Genomic DNA, 14,844 nt, shown 5'->3' with positions numbered 1-14,844 from the left:
AGAACACATTGATACAATGCAGTATATCAGAATATAGTATCTGCTATTTTTGTAGAATCTCAATATTAAAAAAAAAAAAAAAAAAATGCATTCCTATGCTGCTATTCATTTAATTCAGCAGTGCTGAAAAACATCACCATCTAAACAGGGATACCAGGAGTTTGAACTCTGTTCTGCCCAGATCACTTAAGCATTATTTTTCATGGCCTGTTTATGTGTGTATGGCAATCAAAAATTGAAGTCTGTAAAGCATGTATTGGAATAACTGCAAACAACTGTGTTTTTTCCAAGCAAATACGGGAAGAATGTGTCCAGCCATATAGAGACACAGAAGGAATTGTGGTAAAGTCTGGGAAGACTGTCAGCACACAAATGATTTAATCTGTAAGTCTTGGGGCAATTTTTGCTACGTGCTTACCCAAATTGGTTGCCTGTGGCTCTAGAAAGGCAGACTTCAGGTTCCGTAATCTGAACTTCAAATTTACTATTCATCAATAGAGTTTTGTTCTTTTTCTTCTTTTTTTTTTTTTTTTTTTTTTTCCTCCAGTAACATTAGTGGAATGAAGAGACAAATGTAATTAATGCAGCTAAATTAAGAGGCTGAAAGAGTTATTCCAAGAGCAGGTTTGTTGAACGACTGTAGATGTTACTGGTATGTACTTCAGAAAACCCCCACCCTGCATTCCCAGCTGTGCTTCATGTCCCCTTGTCACTGCTTTGCAGGGATGGTATCACAGAGCAGTTGACTACAGTTTCTTGAGACTGGGATTGATTCTATAGTTTGTCAAATAAATGAGCAACGCAAAACAAACATTTTTAAATTTAAAACAAACAAAAAAAAAAACACTAAGTACTGAAATGGGAATAAGCCCACCTGTACATAGGTCTATTAATTCATTTATATCATGAGCATAACTCTCACATCCAGGGTGTCCTCTATAGCTAGAGGGACAATTTATTCTTTTGGTCCAGCATGGGTCCATGTTGAATAAAAACAGAAGTGAGCTGATCTGTATAAAACTGAATGGATATTTTTTTTTCCCTGCTAGTCTTCTTCCAGCCTTATCTCTCTAAGGTTGGTCCTTGGCATAGTTCCCAATCTACCAGACTACACTCATGTATTTCCTGCTTAAGATAACACGGTGTGGCAATACTTTCAGACAAAAATCAGTACTGTTCAGGGACTTTTGCTCCTGCTACCCAAATGATCTATACAGAGGATTAGGACCCTTCGTCTGAGAAACTGTATACCACAAAGTGGAGGTTGCAATACAAAGTGGCATTGGGACTCTTCACTCCTCACCAATTTAGATAAACTATCATGTGCAAGGGGAGATTAAATGTTGTTGCTCTAGAGTGGTGATAAACAGCGGAAGAGGAAGCATGTTTACAAGTAGGAAGCTTTAAAGTGGAAAAAGTTCACAGAGCAAACAGACTGTGGGATCCAGTGAGGATACTTGAAATAGCCTCACTCTAAGCTGATTGAATAAAGAACTGACACAACCTCATGGCATGGGCTGACATATTCCTGACCCAGCAAAGGCAGGGAATTCTGAAGTCAAGAATCAGGAAAGCCAGTTCCTAGTCTTGGGACTGTAACAGTTTTGGCACAAATCATGCTGGAGCTTAAATCCAAGCTTCTGCCTGAGAAATAATACAGTGTGAATATATCTCTGCCTTGAACATCAGGCCTACTGTGTGCAACCTCTACGTGTGTTTTTTTTGGATTTATTTATGAAGTGATGAAGGGCCTAGAATCTGATATCTGAACTAAAATTATGTAGAATCTGAAATAAAATCCTTGAAATCTAAGCCTGGAGAATTATAAGCCTGGAGCACTGAAAATGGCCCATTGAAATAAGAGATATGCATAAAGATTTGGACAAGGTCACTTCCCTGTTCACTGTGAGATTCCTCTGCTGTGTTTGCTGCTGGCAGGGTTTTGCTATGCCCTAAATCACACAACACAAAATGACTTTTGTGTCCCTCCCAGAAAGTACTTTCCTGGGAGAATAAGAACATTGACCCCTAGATTGTAGGAACATATTTATTTATTGTGATGCTGCTCTAATCTGTCTTTTGCTGCAAACCTACCACTTAGTTCCCAGACTGTAATGAAATATTCGTAAACCTAACAGACTGCTAAATAAGACCCAAAAGTTAACTTCCTGAAATTTATAGGAGCTCTGTCATGGTTTTAAACAGGGTGACAGGCCCAATAGTCTTATTTGACTAAGAGATGAACGAAAAAAACTCAAAATGTTTCCATACTTAACAATCTTTTAATTTTAAGCCTACATACACTGGCATGCTCAGTTGACAGACAGCTCTTAATTTAAAAAGCTCAAACCAAAAAAATCCAAATAAACGATTACTTAAATCCTAACTTATTTTGTAATCATGTATAGGAATAGCAGTTGTTTTTGTTGGTCTGGTCTCCCTTTCTGCTGGCTGGGTTCCCTTTCTGTGTGACAGATGTGCTATTTATGGAAGGGTATTCTGAATATTTTAAAGCACTGACTGTTAGGATCATCTCCTTCACAGACTGTAAAATGAGAGAGAATAAAATGCCAAATAATTTCCCAAAGAAAAATCTCTGAGTATATATCTATATTAATCATTAAAAAAAAGAAGAGGAAACAAGATCGTCTATTTTTACAAGAAGCTAATTTAAATCCAATATGTACATATCACAACAATCTTTTGTTGTTGCTGTGCAATGTTTTCTTATTTAATCCAATACTTAACAGTAGTTTTCACTGTTTAAAAATCATTCTTTTAGGAAAAAAAATCATAGGGTACACAAATTCATAAGGAAGAATATGAGAATATGTGCCTGAAAATTTGGCGACTTGCTTTTTCTCAGTTGTATTGGCAGGTCTGATGAAAGATAGTGCCTCTCTGTATGGAATCTGGCCTCAAAGTATCTGTCTATTTTAGCAGCTGGTCAGAAAGCATTTATATTCACTTATACATACGGCAAACAACATTTGCCTAAATAAGCCTTTTTTTGTGAAATATTTTCGGAGCTAACTTTAATGTTCGCAGTTCTGGTCAGTGGTGCATATTTGCTTGGGGTATTTGGGGTAGAGAGAAGGAAGCTATGAGAAGTCACTGGAAGTGGGGGTGGGGCAGTTTGCTCTATAGATGGGTCTTACGGTTTGTTTTACCTCAAATGATGGTTTAGCCTTCTGGGAAAATAATTCAGGTCATAGTAAATTGTGGCATGGTACTTTCATTCTCCTTTTGGAGACATGGTGACAAGGAAAATAAAAACAGTTTTGTTTATTAGGCATTTTAAAAAATCTGATAAGCAGTTTTTATTTTTTTCTCTGCATATTTTTTCATTATATATTTGAAATGTTTCATTGTATTTTGAAAATTTCCAGAAAATAAGCCTTTTTTAATACTTCTACTTATCTGGAAAAACCTAATTCCCACAATTACACTCGTGCAACCTCTGCAGTGGGTGATACCAATTTAACATATTTAGCAGAACAACATGCATGTGGCATTAATCTCAGCAGGTAAAAGAAAGATGTTAAGTAGATGATGCAGATTTTATTATTATTATTATTATTATTTCAGTTTAATGTTTCAAAATCCTTTTTTTTTTTAAGGGGAAAAAAAAAAGATGAGAGCACTTTAGTAGCTGCATTGACCTCCATGATGTCAGAGTGTCATTGTGCAACCGTAGCTAAGAAAAGCCTCTGAGAAGGAAAAAAAAAAAAAAAAAAAAAAAAAAAAAAGAGCTTTGCATCTCCCAATAACATGAGATGTGCATATACTGTATGTAGCATTTTGGAATTCATACTGTGGTAGTGAGCTGTTGCTTTCAGTTTGGTTAGACAATCATTGTTTCGTTTTCCTTGCTTTGACAGTGAGTATGCTTGTATGCTGCTTAAGTCTTCTTAGTGCTATCTAGGTCAGTATACTTAGCGTAGCTTTTATGTTTTGTAAATCTGACAGATACCGTGCCTGAAGGAGATCAGCACTGTTTTTTCTTTTTTTTTTTATTATATCTGAGGATAGAATAATATTTTATAATTAATCAGAACTGTATAGCACAGCACCTACCGTTTCTGCATTGCAGATATATTTAGCTCTAACACTGCTTGTGGTTAACAGGGTGTAGCGTAGACACAGACAGCTGATCATGCAGTCAGACCCTGTGCTTGTGTGGTTTGTCAATACTGCTCAGGATTTTGAGGGACTGTAAAAGAGAAAAAGCAGAAAGGGAAGAAAAAATTATTTATTTATATGAGCATTACATCTTTAATTATGTTTTTGTGTTTGTTTGTTTGTTTTTAATTGTCTTATTTTTTAATTCTAAAACTTAGAAATTAGAAAAGCACAGCAAATGCATCCAGGATTTAATTTGTGCGATACGAAATCTTTCTGCTTCAAGAGGATGTTACCGTAGTCAATCCAGCCTTTCTCCAGTAAGCAAGAAGATTGTTTTCTTTTCCTCAGCAGGCGGACTCAGCCATTGCACAGGCAGATTTTGATAAGAGTTTGAAATGTCTACTACTGTATTGTTGTAGAATTTGGAGTTTGCTAACAGTGTTAGTGACTGGAGCTCATCTTGCATCACCAGTTGATGACAATTTTCTTTGTTCCCTCCCACCCAGTTGAACCAAGACTCTGTAGCTGATACGCAATGTCACTTACAACATTAATCAGATACTGCATTTAAGGTGAGCTGTCCCTTGCCTCCTCCCTTACCAGAGCTGTGCTGCAGTATGTATCTTACTCCTGCAAGCCTAAAATGGCAGGCAGGATTAACGTTGCTTGTGCTGTGTGCATGCTGTGTATTGAATTCATTATACCGTGCCTAGTATCTCAAATGTGAGTATGTTAAATGGTCTGTGTGCCATATCATGCAGTAGTGAAGACTGGCTTGTGCTTCATTACAGGCTTAGATATTTGAGCATCACCTTAAGAATTCTTTTTCATTTGCAATGTGGTGAGCTGTTAGCTTGTCATCACATTCAAACTACATTATTAGCCCTTGGAAAGGATAAAAAAAAAAAAAAAAAAAAAAAAGGAAAGAAAGAAAAAGGAGCAAACCGTGCTTCCAGATGGTGTCACCCTTTTTCTTCTTGCATTTACTGTAGTTTAAATAATGTATATTGTATTGTTAATTAATGTGAATATCGAATTAAAGCACTTGAAACTTACATATTTATTATGCAGGTAGGAGGCACGTCGCATCTATTTTTAACTCTTACGCAGTCCACGTTGTGCAATGGGCTTTGGTTGTCGAGTTTATATTTTCAGCTGTGATATCAATAGGCTGATTTTCAGTAAATGTGACAAGTGGCCTTTGCAGTGGTCAGCTTCAAGCTTCGAACACTCTGAGGAGGAGGAAAAAAAAAAAACCTTGTGTTGCAGTTTCGGAAAACCTTGGATGAGGACATTTTTTTCCCCACTCCTGCTTTCCCTATTGATAAACTCAGTTCTCCTGATCACGGTCTATTCAAGCTGCTTCCCATCTGATTTTTGACAACTGCTTCTAAAAAAATTATCAAGAAGACCAAGAATAGAATTTATCTCCATCGCTTTACATAAAAATGGCTGGGTGCATTGCCATGCTAACACTGCACTAAGTGATACACGCAGGTAGGTTGAGATTTGCATGTTTTACTGATTTCTTGGTCAGTGTTGCAAGTACATGAAATGGGCTTTAGAATGTAGCTTTCAGATTAAAAAACAAAAAACAGTGCTAAATTGATAATGAAAACTGCAGTGTTAAATTGTTGGCTTCACATACTGGCATGACAATTGTTTTTATCTGCTTTTAAAAAAAATCTATTGTGAAAGTAGAACAATCATGCCTGTTAAAATAATCATATGTACTAAGGGCGTGGCAACGCTTCTGCAACAAAAGAATTTTTGAAAACCCTATTGATTCAATTATATTTTAAAGCTGACTATTACCATTACTGAGCTTGCAGTTAAAATGCAAAAATAAAAATTAAGGTAGATAAGAAAAATGAAAAATATTTAAATTGTCGTAAGCGGTTTTCTGTGTTTTGTGCGAAATCTTAAATAAAGATTAGTATGCTTCATACTCAGATTTTCAGAATTGGCTACAAACATACACCTGCAGCATTTATTTTTATTTTAACATAGAAGGACTTTAAAGAGAGAGATTGATATAGATGGCCCTGTCAGCTTAAACCGAGTATCAGCTCACTGAAGTGTGTTTTACTTCACACAAAAATAAGGTTATGAAATAAAAGCTTAACAGCCTTAGGTACAAAAACCTGAATCTGAGCATTAAGAATAAAAATAATTGAGTACTGTACTACTTACACCAACTTTTGTAATATATTTGTTTCAGATTAATAGTGGGCCAGAACTAGTTTCCTTGGCAACCAAATCCTTTTAAAAGGTGCAATAGTAGAGATGTAATATGATGTTATTCTCTTTAATAGCAATACCACAGTGCAAATGGAAATTTTACAGTTAAGTTTCTGTTCGGTTCTAAATGAGAATCTCATCTCATTCTGTGTTTCCATGCGGCTGTCATTTATTAAACGATGCCATGTTTATAAAGCTGTACACAAGAAAAAAACTATTTTATTCCTGTTTTGTATTGGTTGTTTCCAGAAACGTACCCCAGTTTCTTTTCTTTTTTCTTTTTTTTTTTTTTTTAATTTAGCCTAGTCTTGCATGTAGGTCAAGGTTTGTACTGCGTGTATATAAAGTGATAGTTTCATTATCACAAGTATAAAAGTATCACTGAAACATTTAGTAGCTGAGAAACGTAGAGAATCAGAAGTAAGTTTAAACCTTCTTTCACCTTTGCTGAATTCAGCCACGGTAATGTTAATAAACCTTTATTTAAATAGTGGACCTATTCTGAAGTTCAACTAAAGAGCTGCTTAACCAGACTGGAAAAGAACGTGTGTAGGATCTTAAGTAAGACTTTATAAAATAAGCTCACTTGCAGTCTATGGTGATATGCAGACCTCACAGATTTTGCAAAAATTAAGTATTATAATTCCTTATTTCTATTTTTAGCTGATGTTTTTAACAATATCAGTAAATCAGAAATCTTATGTGTGCCGCAGTTAACAGATGTTACTGAATGTCTCCACTGTGCTTGTAACGTGGTGTATCTCCTTGTAAATCCCCTTTGTACGTGACTTGAGAAATTCTCACTACTGCAATGAGACTTTTGCAGCAGGGTAGCCATTTTCCTTTCATGTCCTTGACTCTAAAATGACTAAGTGTATTTTGTTTGGATGAGGACCCAGCGCTGAAAATTAATACAAAGGAGGTATTTAGATGTACAGCCAATTATATCAATAATAGCCTTGAGAGTTTCAGTACTATCAAACTAATTCTCATTTATTTCTAAATATACCACTTCAGTACACTCCAAACAAACAGCATAAAACTGCTCAGGAATATGACTGTTGTCACTTGCCTCGATAGGCCAGTGCTTAATAATGATAATAAAAACCATTTGATTCGTAATTATGAGATTAGCTTGACATGGTGCAGTATTTCTGTGTTCCACCTAAAGAAGCTGAGCTGAAAACATAATAAACAGCATCTCTCAAGTGACGTATTAAAGTTTGCATGTTATTTTGTAATTTGATTTATCTCCAGTAGATTCCTTCTGATGGTTTTTTGTTTTTTTTTTTTTTTTTTTTTGTCTGAAATGTTATATGGTGTGTGCCATTACATGTAGTTATCAAAACTGCATTTTTGTTTATTTTGTGCGGTTATTTTTAAAGGATGTTGCTGAGCTAATGCTATGCAGAAGCAATCTATTTATTGCCATTGATATTTATTTTTAGAGGAGATGGGGCACTTTGAGTTAAACTGTTTTTATTATGGCTTTGTGTTCAAATATATCCACTCAAGGCATTTAAAGCAAGTGCAGCTCTGTTACATGAGCACACTTCACTACAGTTGTTTTAAATCCATTTGCAAATATGTTCTTTTATTAGGGGATGCAAGTCCTCTTGTGATTAATATGGCTGGACTCAAGTGCTTTCATGATTCTGGAAAAACTCATTGGCAGCCAGTGGACAATAATTTATTCTAGCAAAAGAAACTGATTTATTTACTAAGGAGGATTCCAGTAATTTGCAAGATGATTCCAGTTTGACTGTTCTATGTGGCTTGCTGCATGTATAGCCATGGCAGTTAGACCCACCTAATACAGTTTCAGAACGTTATAGCCAGAGGTGCCATACGAGCTCTGGTGTAAACTCCATCCGTGTTATTCTTCTTGGCTACAGGGGATAGAGACAGGTGCAGTTTTTCACACCTCGAGCACAGTCTGTCAGATGTTATTTGGGAGGGAGGGGGGTTCTGTACAGTTTTATCCTAGGAGCGTAATTGCTAATACTCAGCCCTCCTTTTTATAATCAAAATGTGTTTTATCCATGCTAATTCCACTCCTGCCTAATGGAAAATCTACACAATACTTGAGTAAAAATGAAATCAAACTAAAAATCATTCGTTTAAGCATTATCCTACTGCTTTTCAATGATATTTCTGATTCAGGTTACTTCTGGCTCTAAACTTCATTTTGATTTGAAGCTGCAGCAGTGTGAAACTATGTTCAGATCATATTTGTGAGACTATCACAGAGACTCTGGTAGTAATGGACGGGTAACAATTAACCCTTTTAATTAATGCCTTTGGGTCATCTAGTGTCTCTGTTGTATTTTATCATGGGAATTGTTTCATTGTGTTTTAAAAGGGCTTCATTTTGTCTAGTACTACATTTGAATTCCAGTGTTGTCAAATTTGGAAATTCTTTAGCTTCGATAAGCTCCTTTACTTCTGGATTCCTGTATATTTAAGATTCCCATTCACCATAATATTTGACAGTCATTTGTCAATGTAGATGTGCTTAGGACATTATTGGTGTTTGGGATAATGGCTTAATGCAAATCTCCTTCATTCTGGTCTTTGTTACAGGCATATGTATAAGCTGTAGAATATTTACTAAAATCAAGATATACTAAAAATGTACTCAGACAAAAACAAAACAAAAGCTTATCTTTTTACATTTTAAAGCCAAAGTAATGGATCCTGTAGTACCTGCATACTGCTGTTTATAAAAGTATAGTGGTATATTTGCAAATGGAAGATGTATTTATGATTAATTGCTGGAATATAAAAAAGGCTATCAGCTCAGTCATAATTCCTTATCTGTAAGATTTTGCAGTTGCTGTATGAAACAATTTGATTCTGTTTAGGATCTCTGGAACAAAGCCATGTTCTGAATAATTTTTAAACTATTATATGAAATGTTATTAGGGGGTTTTATGTACAATAACATAAAATCAGGATGTTCAACAATGATGAGTCATTTGAGCAGAGAGATACAGGAAGTGTATTCTGGAGAACAAGAGCTGCCCAGAAAAGACTTGTGGTGATATCTGTAATAAAAGAGGCCGAAAGAAAAGTGGCAGAATAGAAAGAGGAGAAAGAAAAAGCTCTCTGAAAGACTGCAGAAATGCAGGGACACTTTTAAGATAAAGAATAACTTGTAATTGGTTTTGACAGTTTATATGCAGTCAAGGGATTTGACTAGTAAAGATGATTGTTTCTCCCCATACTATAATTTGTTTTCTAATCTGGCAAACTGTGATAGCTAATCCTAAAAAACACTTGCTTTCCACTGACTTCAACTTGCAAAACTCAGGAACAGACTGTCTGAGAAAGCTGTGAAGCCTCCATTATTTGAGGTCTTATTAGGTAGAAGTGTTAGGAATGACTTGGATATAGTTGAGATGGGGGAAGGGAAGTAGAGCCAAGGATTGTTTTTAGTCTAATTTTTGCAGCGATCCCGATAAAATAAATGGTTTTAAACTTGAAACCATGCTCAGATTTCTTTTTTGGACATATGAAACAGCATCCAGTTTACAATACGCAGGTTAAAACACAATAAAACAATGCAGGCAGATGCAGTATTCCTAATAGTCTGGTTAGCTGTCCTGTTCTATTGCTGATGTGTTGCAAGCACCCAGATGTGGATTTAGAGTCCCACAGCATTCCACTAAAAATTTAGATGAATTACACAATGTATTTGGCAATTGGTACTTGACTAATAATTTAGTCATTACATTTGGATCTTCCCCTTTGCAGGCTGACACACAGTAGCCACAGAGGTCACAAAATTACTGAGATTATTTTGCAGAACATAGCTGTCAATACCACTTCTAAAAGGTGCTAACAGAAGAACAACCTGATTTTAGTCACGTACATTTATGGGGTGATCATAGCAAGCTGAAATCTCTTTAAAACTCACACAGAAAAACAGCTTAAGTATTGAATACTTTAAAACCATGTTGTTGCATGACTTCTTTTTGGTTAAGATCTACCTTTTTAAGAATCCTTTCAGAGACTGTTATCGCTGTGGTACTGTATCACTCTACGCAGTTATCAGTATTGTTGGATTTTTCCATCCTCCTGCTGCGCTTTTGTTGCCATAGAAGTTAGTGAAGTAAAATCAGGCAGAAAAGATGTTTCTAACAGGTTGTTACAGCCTCCAATGATCTGTACAAACCAAACGTATTGGCAGGCCAGGAAACCTCCTGAGCTTGCCAGAAAGTTAACTCTGGAAGTGGATCCGAGCCACCAATGTTCATTACCAGTCTGTGCCATACGACAAAGGTACAGGAACTCTCCTAGTGACAACACCCATTTCTGATATAATTGTAGGTGGTTCAGCTAGAAATGGCTAACCTCTACCCTTATATATGACTGTAATCAGGGGTAGTAAAAAAAAAAAAAAAAGCTACTGAATTATGAGGTATAAAAAAGGATGAATAACCAGAGTATTTCAAAATAGGAGTTCTGCATGACATTTTCAAATTGTATCAGTTTACTTTCTACTTACTGTGAATATACAATAATCATTGTGGTTAAAATAAACATGTCTAGTAGTTGTGCTTTAGATTTGATGTATGTAGGTATTGAATGAAATAATCCATGAAACCCTGATTAATTCATTAATTTTGAATGTGGTCTTTTGCATCACAGAGTATAATTTGCATTACAGCAAGGGAATTGTTTCATTGATTTCAGTGGCACTATTTGCATAAATTTCAGTAGGAAACGGTCTGTTGGATCATAGTCGTTAATGTTGTGAAATCTTAAAGTAGAAATACATAATTAAGGGTACTAGGCAAAATGTAAGATAAGGAACTGAATTTAAAAAAAAAAAAAAGCAAAAATGTCTGGAATTCCTATAATATCTTAAAATGTTTCTGTAGTTAAGTTTACTTTTAATACACAACGTTGTATGACAGAAAATGATAACAGATAATCAGAGACAATATGATGGAATTAGAAGTTTAAATTAATAAAATATTAAAAGTAGATAGATTCAAGTTACCTGGACTTGCAGAAGCAATATACTGGAAAATCAAAGTTATACCTATTTTAAGTAAATTACCATAGAATTCTTGCTTGGTATATTTTAGGTAGAATACTGGGCCATAACCTGTTTCCTTGGCAACCACATAGGAATAAAAGGTACATAAGCAAAGCTGCAGATGTGTGCCAGTGAATACTTATTAAGCAGCCCAATGCATTTACATACCATGTGCTCATAATAATGCATGTATTTTCAAAATCACCATATAAAAAGATTTCTGTGCACGGCCCAATGTGGATTCTTAGTACTCAAAGGTTTAAACCTAAAAAACTCATGTTTTCAGTGGAAATCTCTTGTGAGTTTAAATTGAGCTTTAAATGGGACTTGGAATTGACATACTGGGTTTGGTCTGCGAATAGAAACCTTTCTCTGAGATTCTGAATACTTAATAGAACTCCTTTATGACAACAGAACACGAAAATGAAGGTTTCTGTTGCCTTTCAGAAATGCTCAGCCATTGTAAATTTGAATCTTGCACCAGCGTTTGGATGCAAGTATGATTATTCTGTTTGACACGATGACAAACTAAAGCCACTTGGAACAACAACAACAAAACCTAGTGTTGTCTGTAGCACTCTCATTCTATCCACCATATCCAGGCAAAGAGATGTGAACACGTGTTGCCTTCTCACAGTCAACAACAGAAAGAGAAGGGGGGGAAAGAGAAAAATCTGTAGAAGTCAGAATGGCAATTGTCCTTGGACTTTCAGAATAAGATTTGGACGTAGCATTTAGGCAGTACTCATACTTTCTGTGCAAGTGTTTGTATCATACTGTTTTGTTTTATACTCACGGATTAAAAAATTTCAGATACGCAAGATCCATTTTGACAAATTTGTTTACTGACTTCAGCAAGTTTATGTACACAGTATTTTTGGCCTTTCTTCTCAAAGTATTCATTTGCATATAAAATGAAAACTGTACAACCCTTTGGCTTAATTGTCACCCCCTAGATGATACGTCTAAGTCCAAAATGCTAATAATTAAAAAGACAGTACAAATGTGGATCTGCAAATTCAGAGCTTAAATTAAGGTGTTGTAATCAATAGCCTAAATAAAACCCTCTTCAAATCCATTAAAACATTCCCATTCAATTTTTTGTAGTATGCATTAAGAGAGGGGGCTTCATACGTAACACAGCACTGAGATTTAGCACACACAGATTATCCTGAAAATGTTAAACATTTCTATAACACTCAGTGGTCAAGTAAACCAGAATCCAGTATAATTCTGGATAGTTTGAACACTATCACATGAATCTTTTTACGATCTTGAACCATAAACCCTGTTGTTATACAGCATCAAGCACTACAATACTCTTAAGCCTTTTGAGTCAGTAAGAGTTCAGGGAATTATTAAGGAGATGCAAGTTGACTGATTGTTGTTCTTGTTTTTTCTTGATGTTCCCCATCTGAACTGAGCTCACTGTCTGGCTAGGATTTGTACCTGAGGTAATTCACATTAGTGGCTGAGCACGCAGCACAAACTGGAGCTAGAGCCATCAAGATTTTCTTCTCACTGCCACAGTCCTCCCCCATAGCTTGCACAGAGGCCCTGCTCTAGCTTTTAGGTTGGAAGCATACAGCAGGCCAGAAGAGGAGTAAGGCTTGGGTCAGCACAGAATGGAGTCTAAGAATATTTAAGAACATACAGCCGAAGTTACTCTCTGTGTCAAGCAAGTTGCCAAAATTAATTGCCACACTTACGCAATGATTCAGAGTAATAGCTATCACTTATGCGTTGCTTTTGGCACGCTAAATTTTAGCAGTATAAATGCCAAAAACAATTAAATTCAATAAGGAACGTTGGTGATCAGCGGTGGCTAGTTAACAGCTTTAAGACCGATTCCGGTTTTAAAATTGGCTATAGAGCAAGCCACCAAAGCAGGGGTGTCGCCGGGGGAAGGGATTTAGCTCTGTTTTCAGCCTAGCAGGATTTGCTGCATCAGCTGTATGTAGTGAAGGGCAACAATGGCTCTATCTGCCTGGTCCCCAGCACACCTGACCGAGAATAATAGTGGCGCCCTGAGCACACAATTTATCTGGTGCTCTTATGTATGTTGATTCAGATATTCAAAGGCTGTTTCCTCTGAAAATTTGAAAACAAAAGGCTGGTTGCACTACTTTTATTTTGTCTTTCTGATAACCGAATGGGCAACATAGTAATTGTCCAAAATGAAAAGAACTTAAAGGTTTAATTTGCTAATTTTGTTGACAAAGGTCAACAATAGAAAAATTGAAAACACTGTCTGTAAACATAGCTTCATGACTGCAATTGATCTATGCTTGCTAAGGACTGTGTTCTGTCCCAGAAGTGTGGGAGGCTAGAAAGTAGCTTGTCAGCAGCATAGAAAAAAATATGAAGACTTAAATGGAAATAATGTTGAGATTGTTCAGAGATAGCAAGATGTAAAGTCAGCTGATTCTTAGTAGCAATACAGCATAAGCTTTTCTATTTTGTGCTAAAGAAGAATTTGGATTTATGTCAGGTATTGCATTCGCTTCATTTTCTTCTTTAGACTGGTGGAGAGACAATCTTAGTTATACCTTCAAAAATTATTTGGATGTGTTTAGTGTTAATGGGACTTAGATTACACCATAACTAAAATTAATATTGAAGCCAATATACCATAGGGAAAGACTTGTTCTTTCTTTGGTGCATATGTGCAGCTTGACAATTGAATGAGTTCTGCCAGGCGTGTCCCTGTCCTGGTCAGACTTCGAGCAGCAGGCAGCTGCCACGGGCCTCCATAAATGGGCTCCTTCCCCTGTCTTCTAACTCCACTCAAAGCTGTGGAAGAGGAGAAGGGTTATGCAAAGCTACTCTTTCCCTTGCTCATGTGACAGAAAGTGGAGTGGAGCCACTTTGGGATGCCTGAGTGAAGTGTTGGGCTGCCTGATGGGTGAAGAGCTTTGTTTTCCTTCTCAGCAGCATCACTAGTCGCCTTGGCCTCAGCTGTGAGAGCAAAAGCAGTCCATCCAAGCATTTTTCTCCTCGATAGGCTGGTCTGCTCAAGGCATTGAGAAGGAAACCAGTCAAGTCCTGTCCAAAATCCTGTCACTCATAAGGAATTTGCAAGAGATGGTAATGCTATGTATGTTGTTTCCTGCTGTTGTTTAAGAACTGAAACTGCTTGGCTAGGAAGGAATATTGGAACATTTTTTTTCTTTTTTCCTGGGCAGCCTGAAATACTCTTAAGGAAAAAATACCACGTGCCATGATTTGCAGAAGTGAGATTATCAGACTTCAGCAAAGCATTCACACAGCACACTCCAGCAGCCTTGGGATTGTTTATTCATTTTAAAGAATTTTGCTGGCAATTTTCTCTATACCTTGTAATTAATTATACCATGTAAGAAGTAATCCATTTTCTTTGCATCTAAATGTTTTTACATGAATGATTATAAGGGGAAGGTAAAGTCTTGGGT

General features: G+C 36.2%; 2 protein-coding genes across 6 annotated transcripts in view; one reads left to right on the top strand and one right to left on the bottom strand.

Annotated features, from left to right (window-relative positions):
- Positions 1 to 5,318, bottom strand: part of LOC311441698 (uncharacterized protein) — a 26,310-nt gene extending 20,992 nt beyond the window's left edge. Inside the window, exons 1-2 of one of the 2 annotated variants that reach the window (XM_084530129.1) lie at positions 5,182 to 5,318; positions 4,078 to 4,213 (exon numbers count right to left, since the gene is read on the bottom strand). In XM_084530129.1, the coding sequence (XP_084386255.1) occupies positions 4,078 to 4,158 (81 nt within the window). In that variant the 5' untranslated portion in view covers positions 4,159 to 4,213; positions 5,182 to 5,318. Of the gene's footprint in view, positions 1 to 4,077; positions 4,214 to 4,418; positions 4,696 to 5,181 lie in introns of those variants that run through there. The other variant, XM_084530130.1, reaches the window with a different exon arrangement.
- ZBTB38 (zinc finger and BTB domain containing 38) overlaps positions 3,866 to 14,844 on the top strand; it is a 23,572-nt gene continuing 12,593 nt past the window's right edge. The window contains exons 1-2 of one of the 4 annotated variants that reach the window (XM_084530125.1): positions 3,866 to 3,880; positions 4,632 to 4,697. The gene's annotated coding sequence lies outside the window, so the exon portion shown is untranslated. Of the gene's footprint in view, positions 3,881 to 3,907; positions 3,926 to 4,424; positions 4,443 to 4,631; positions 4,698 to 5,308; positions 5,623 to 14,844 lie in introns of those variants that run through there. The other 3 variants (XM_084530124.1, XM_084530123.1, XM_084530121.1) reach the window with 3 other exon arrangements.

This window comes from Aythya ferina (genome assembly GCF_964211825.1).
Source record: "Aythya ferina genome assembly, chromosome: 9".
NCBI classification, from domain to species: Eukaryota; Metazoa; Chordata; class Aves; order Anseriformes; family Anatidae; genus Aythya; species Aythya ferina.
This window is presented reverse-complemented; position numbering and strand designations above follow the sequence as displayed.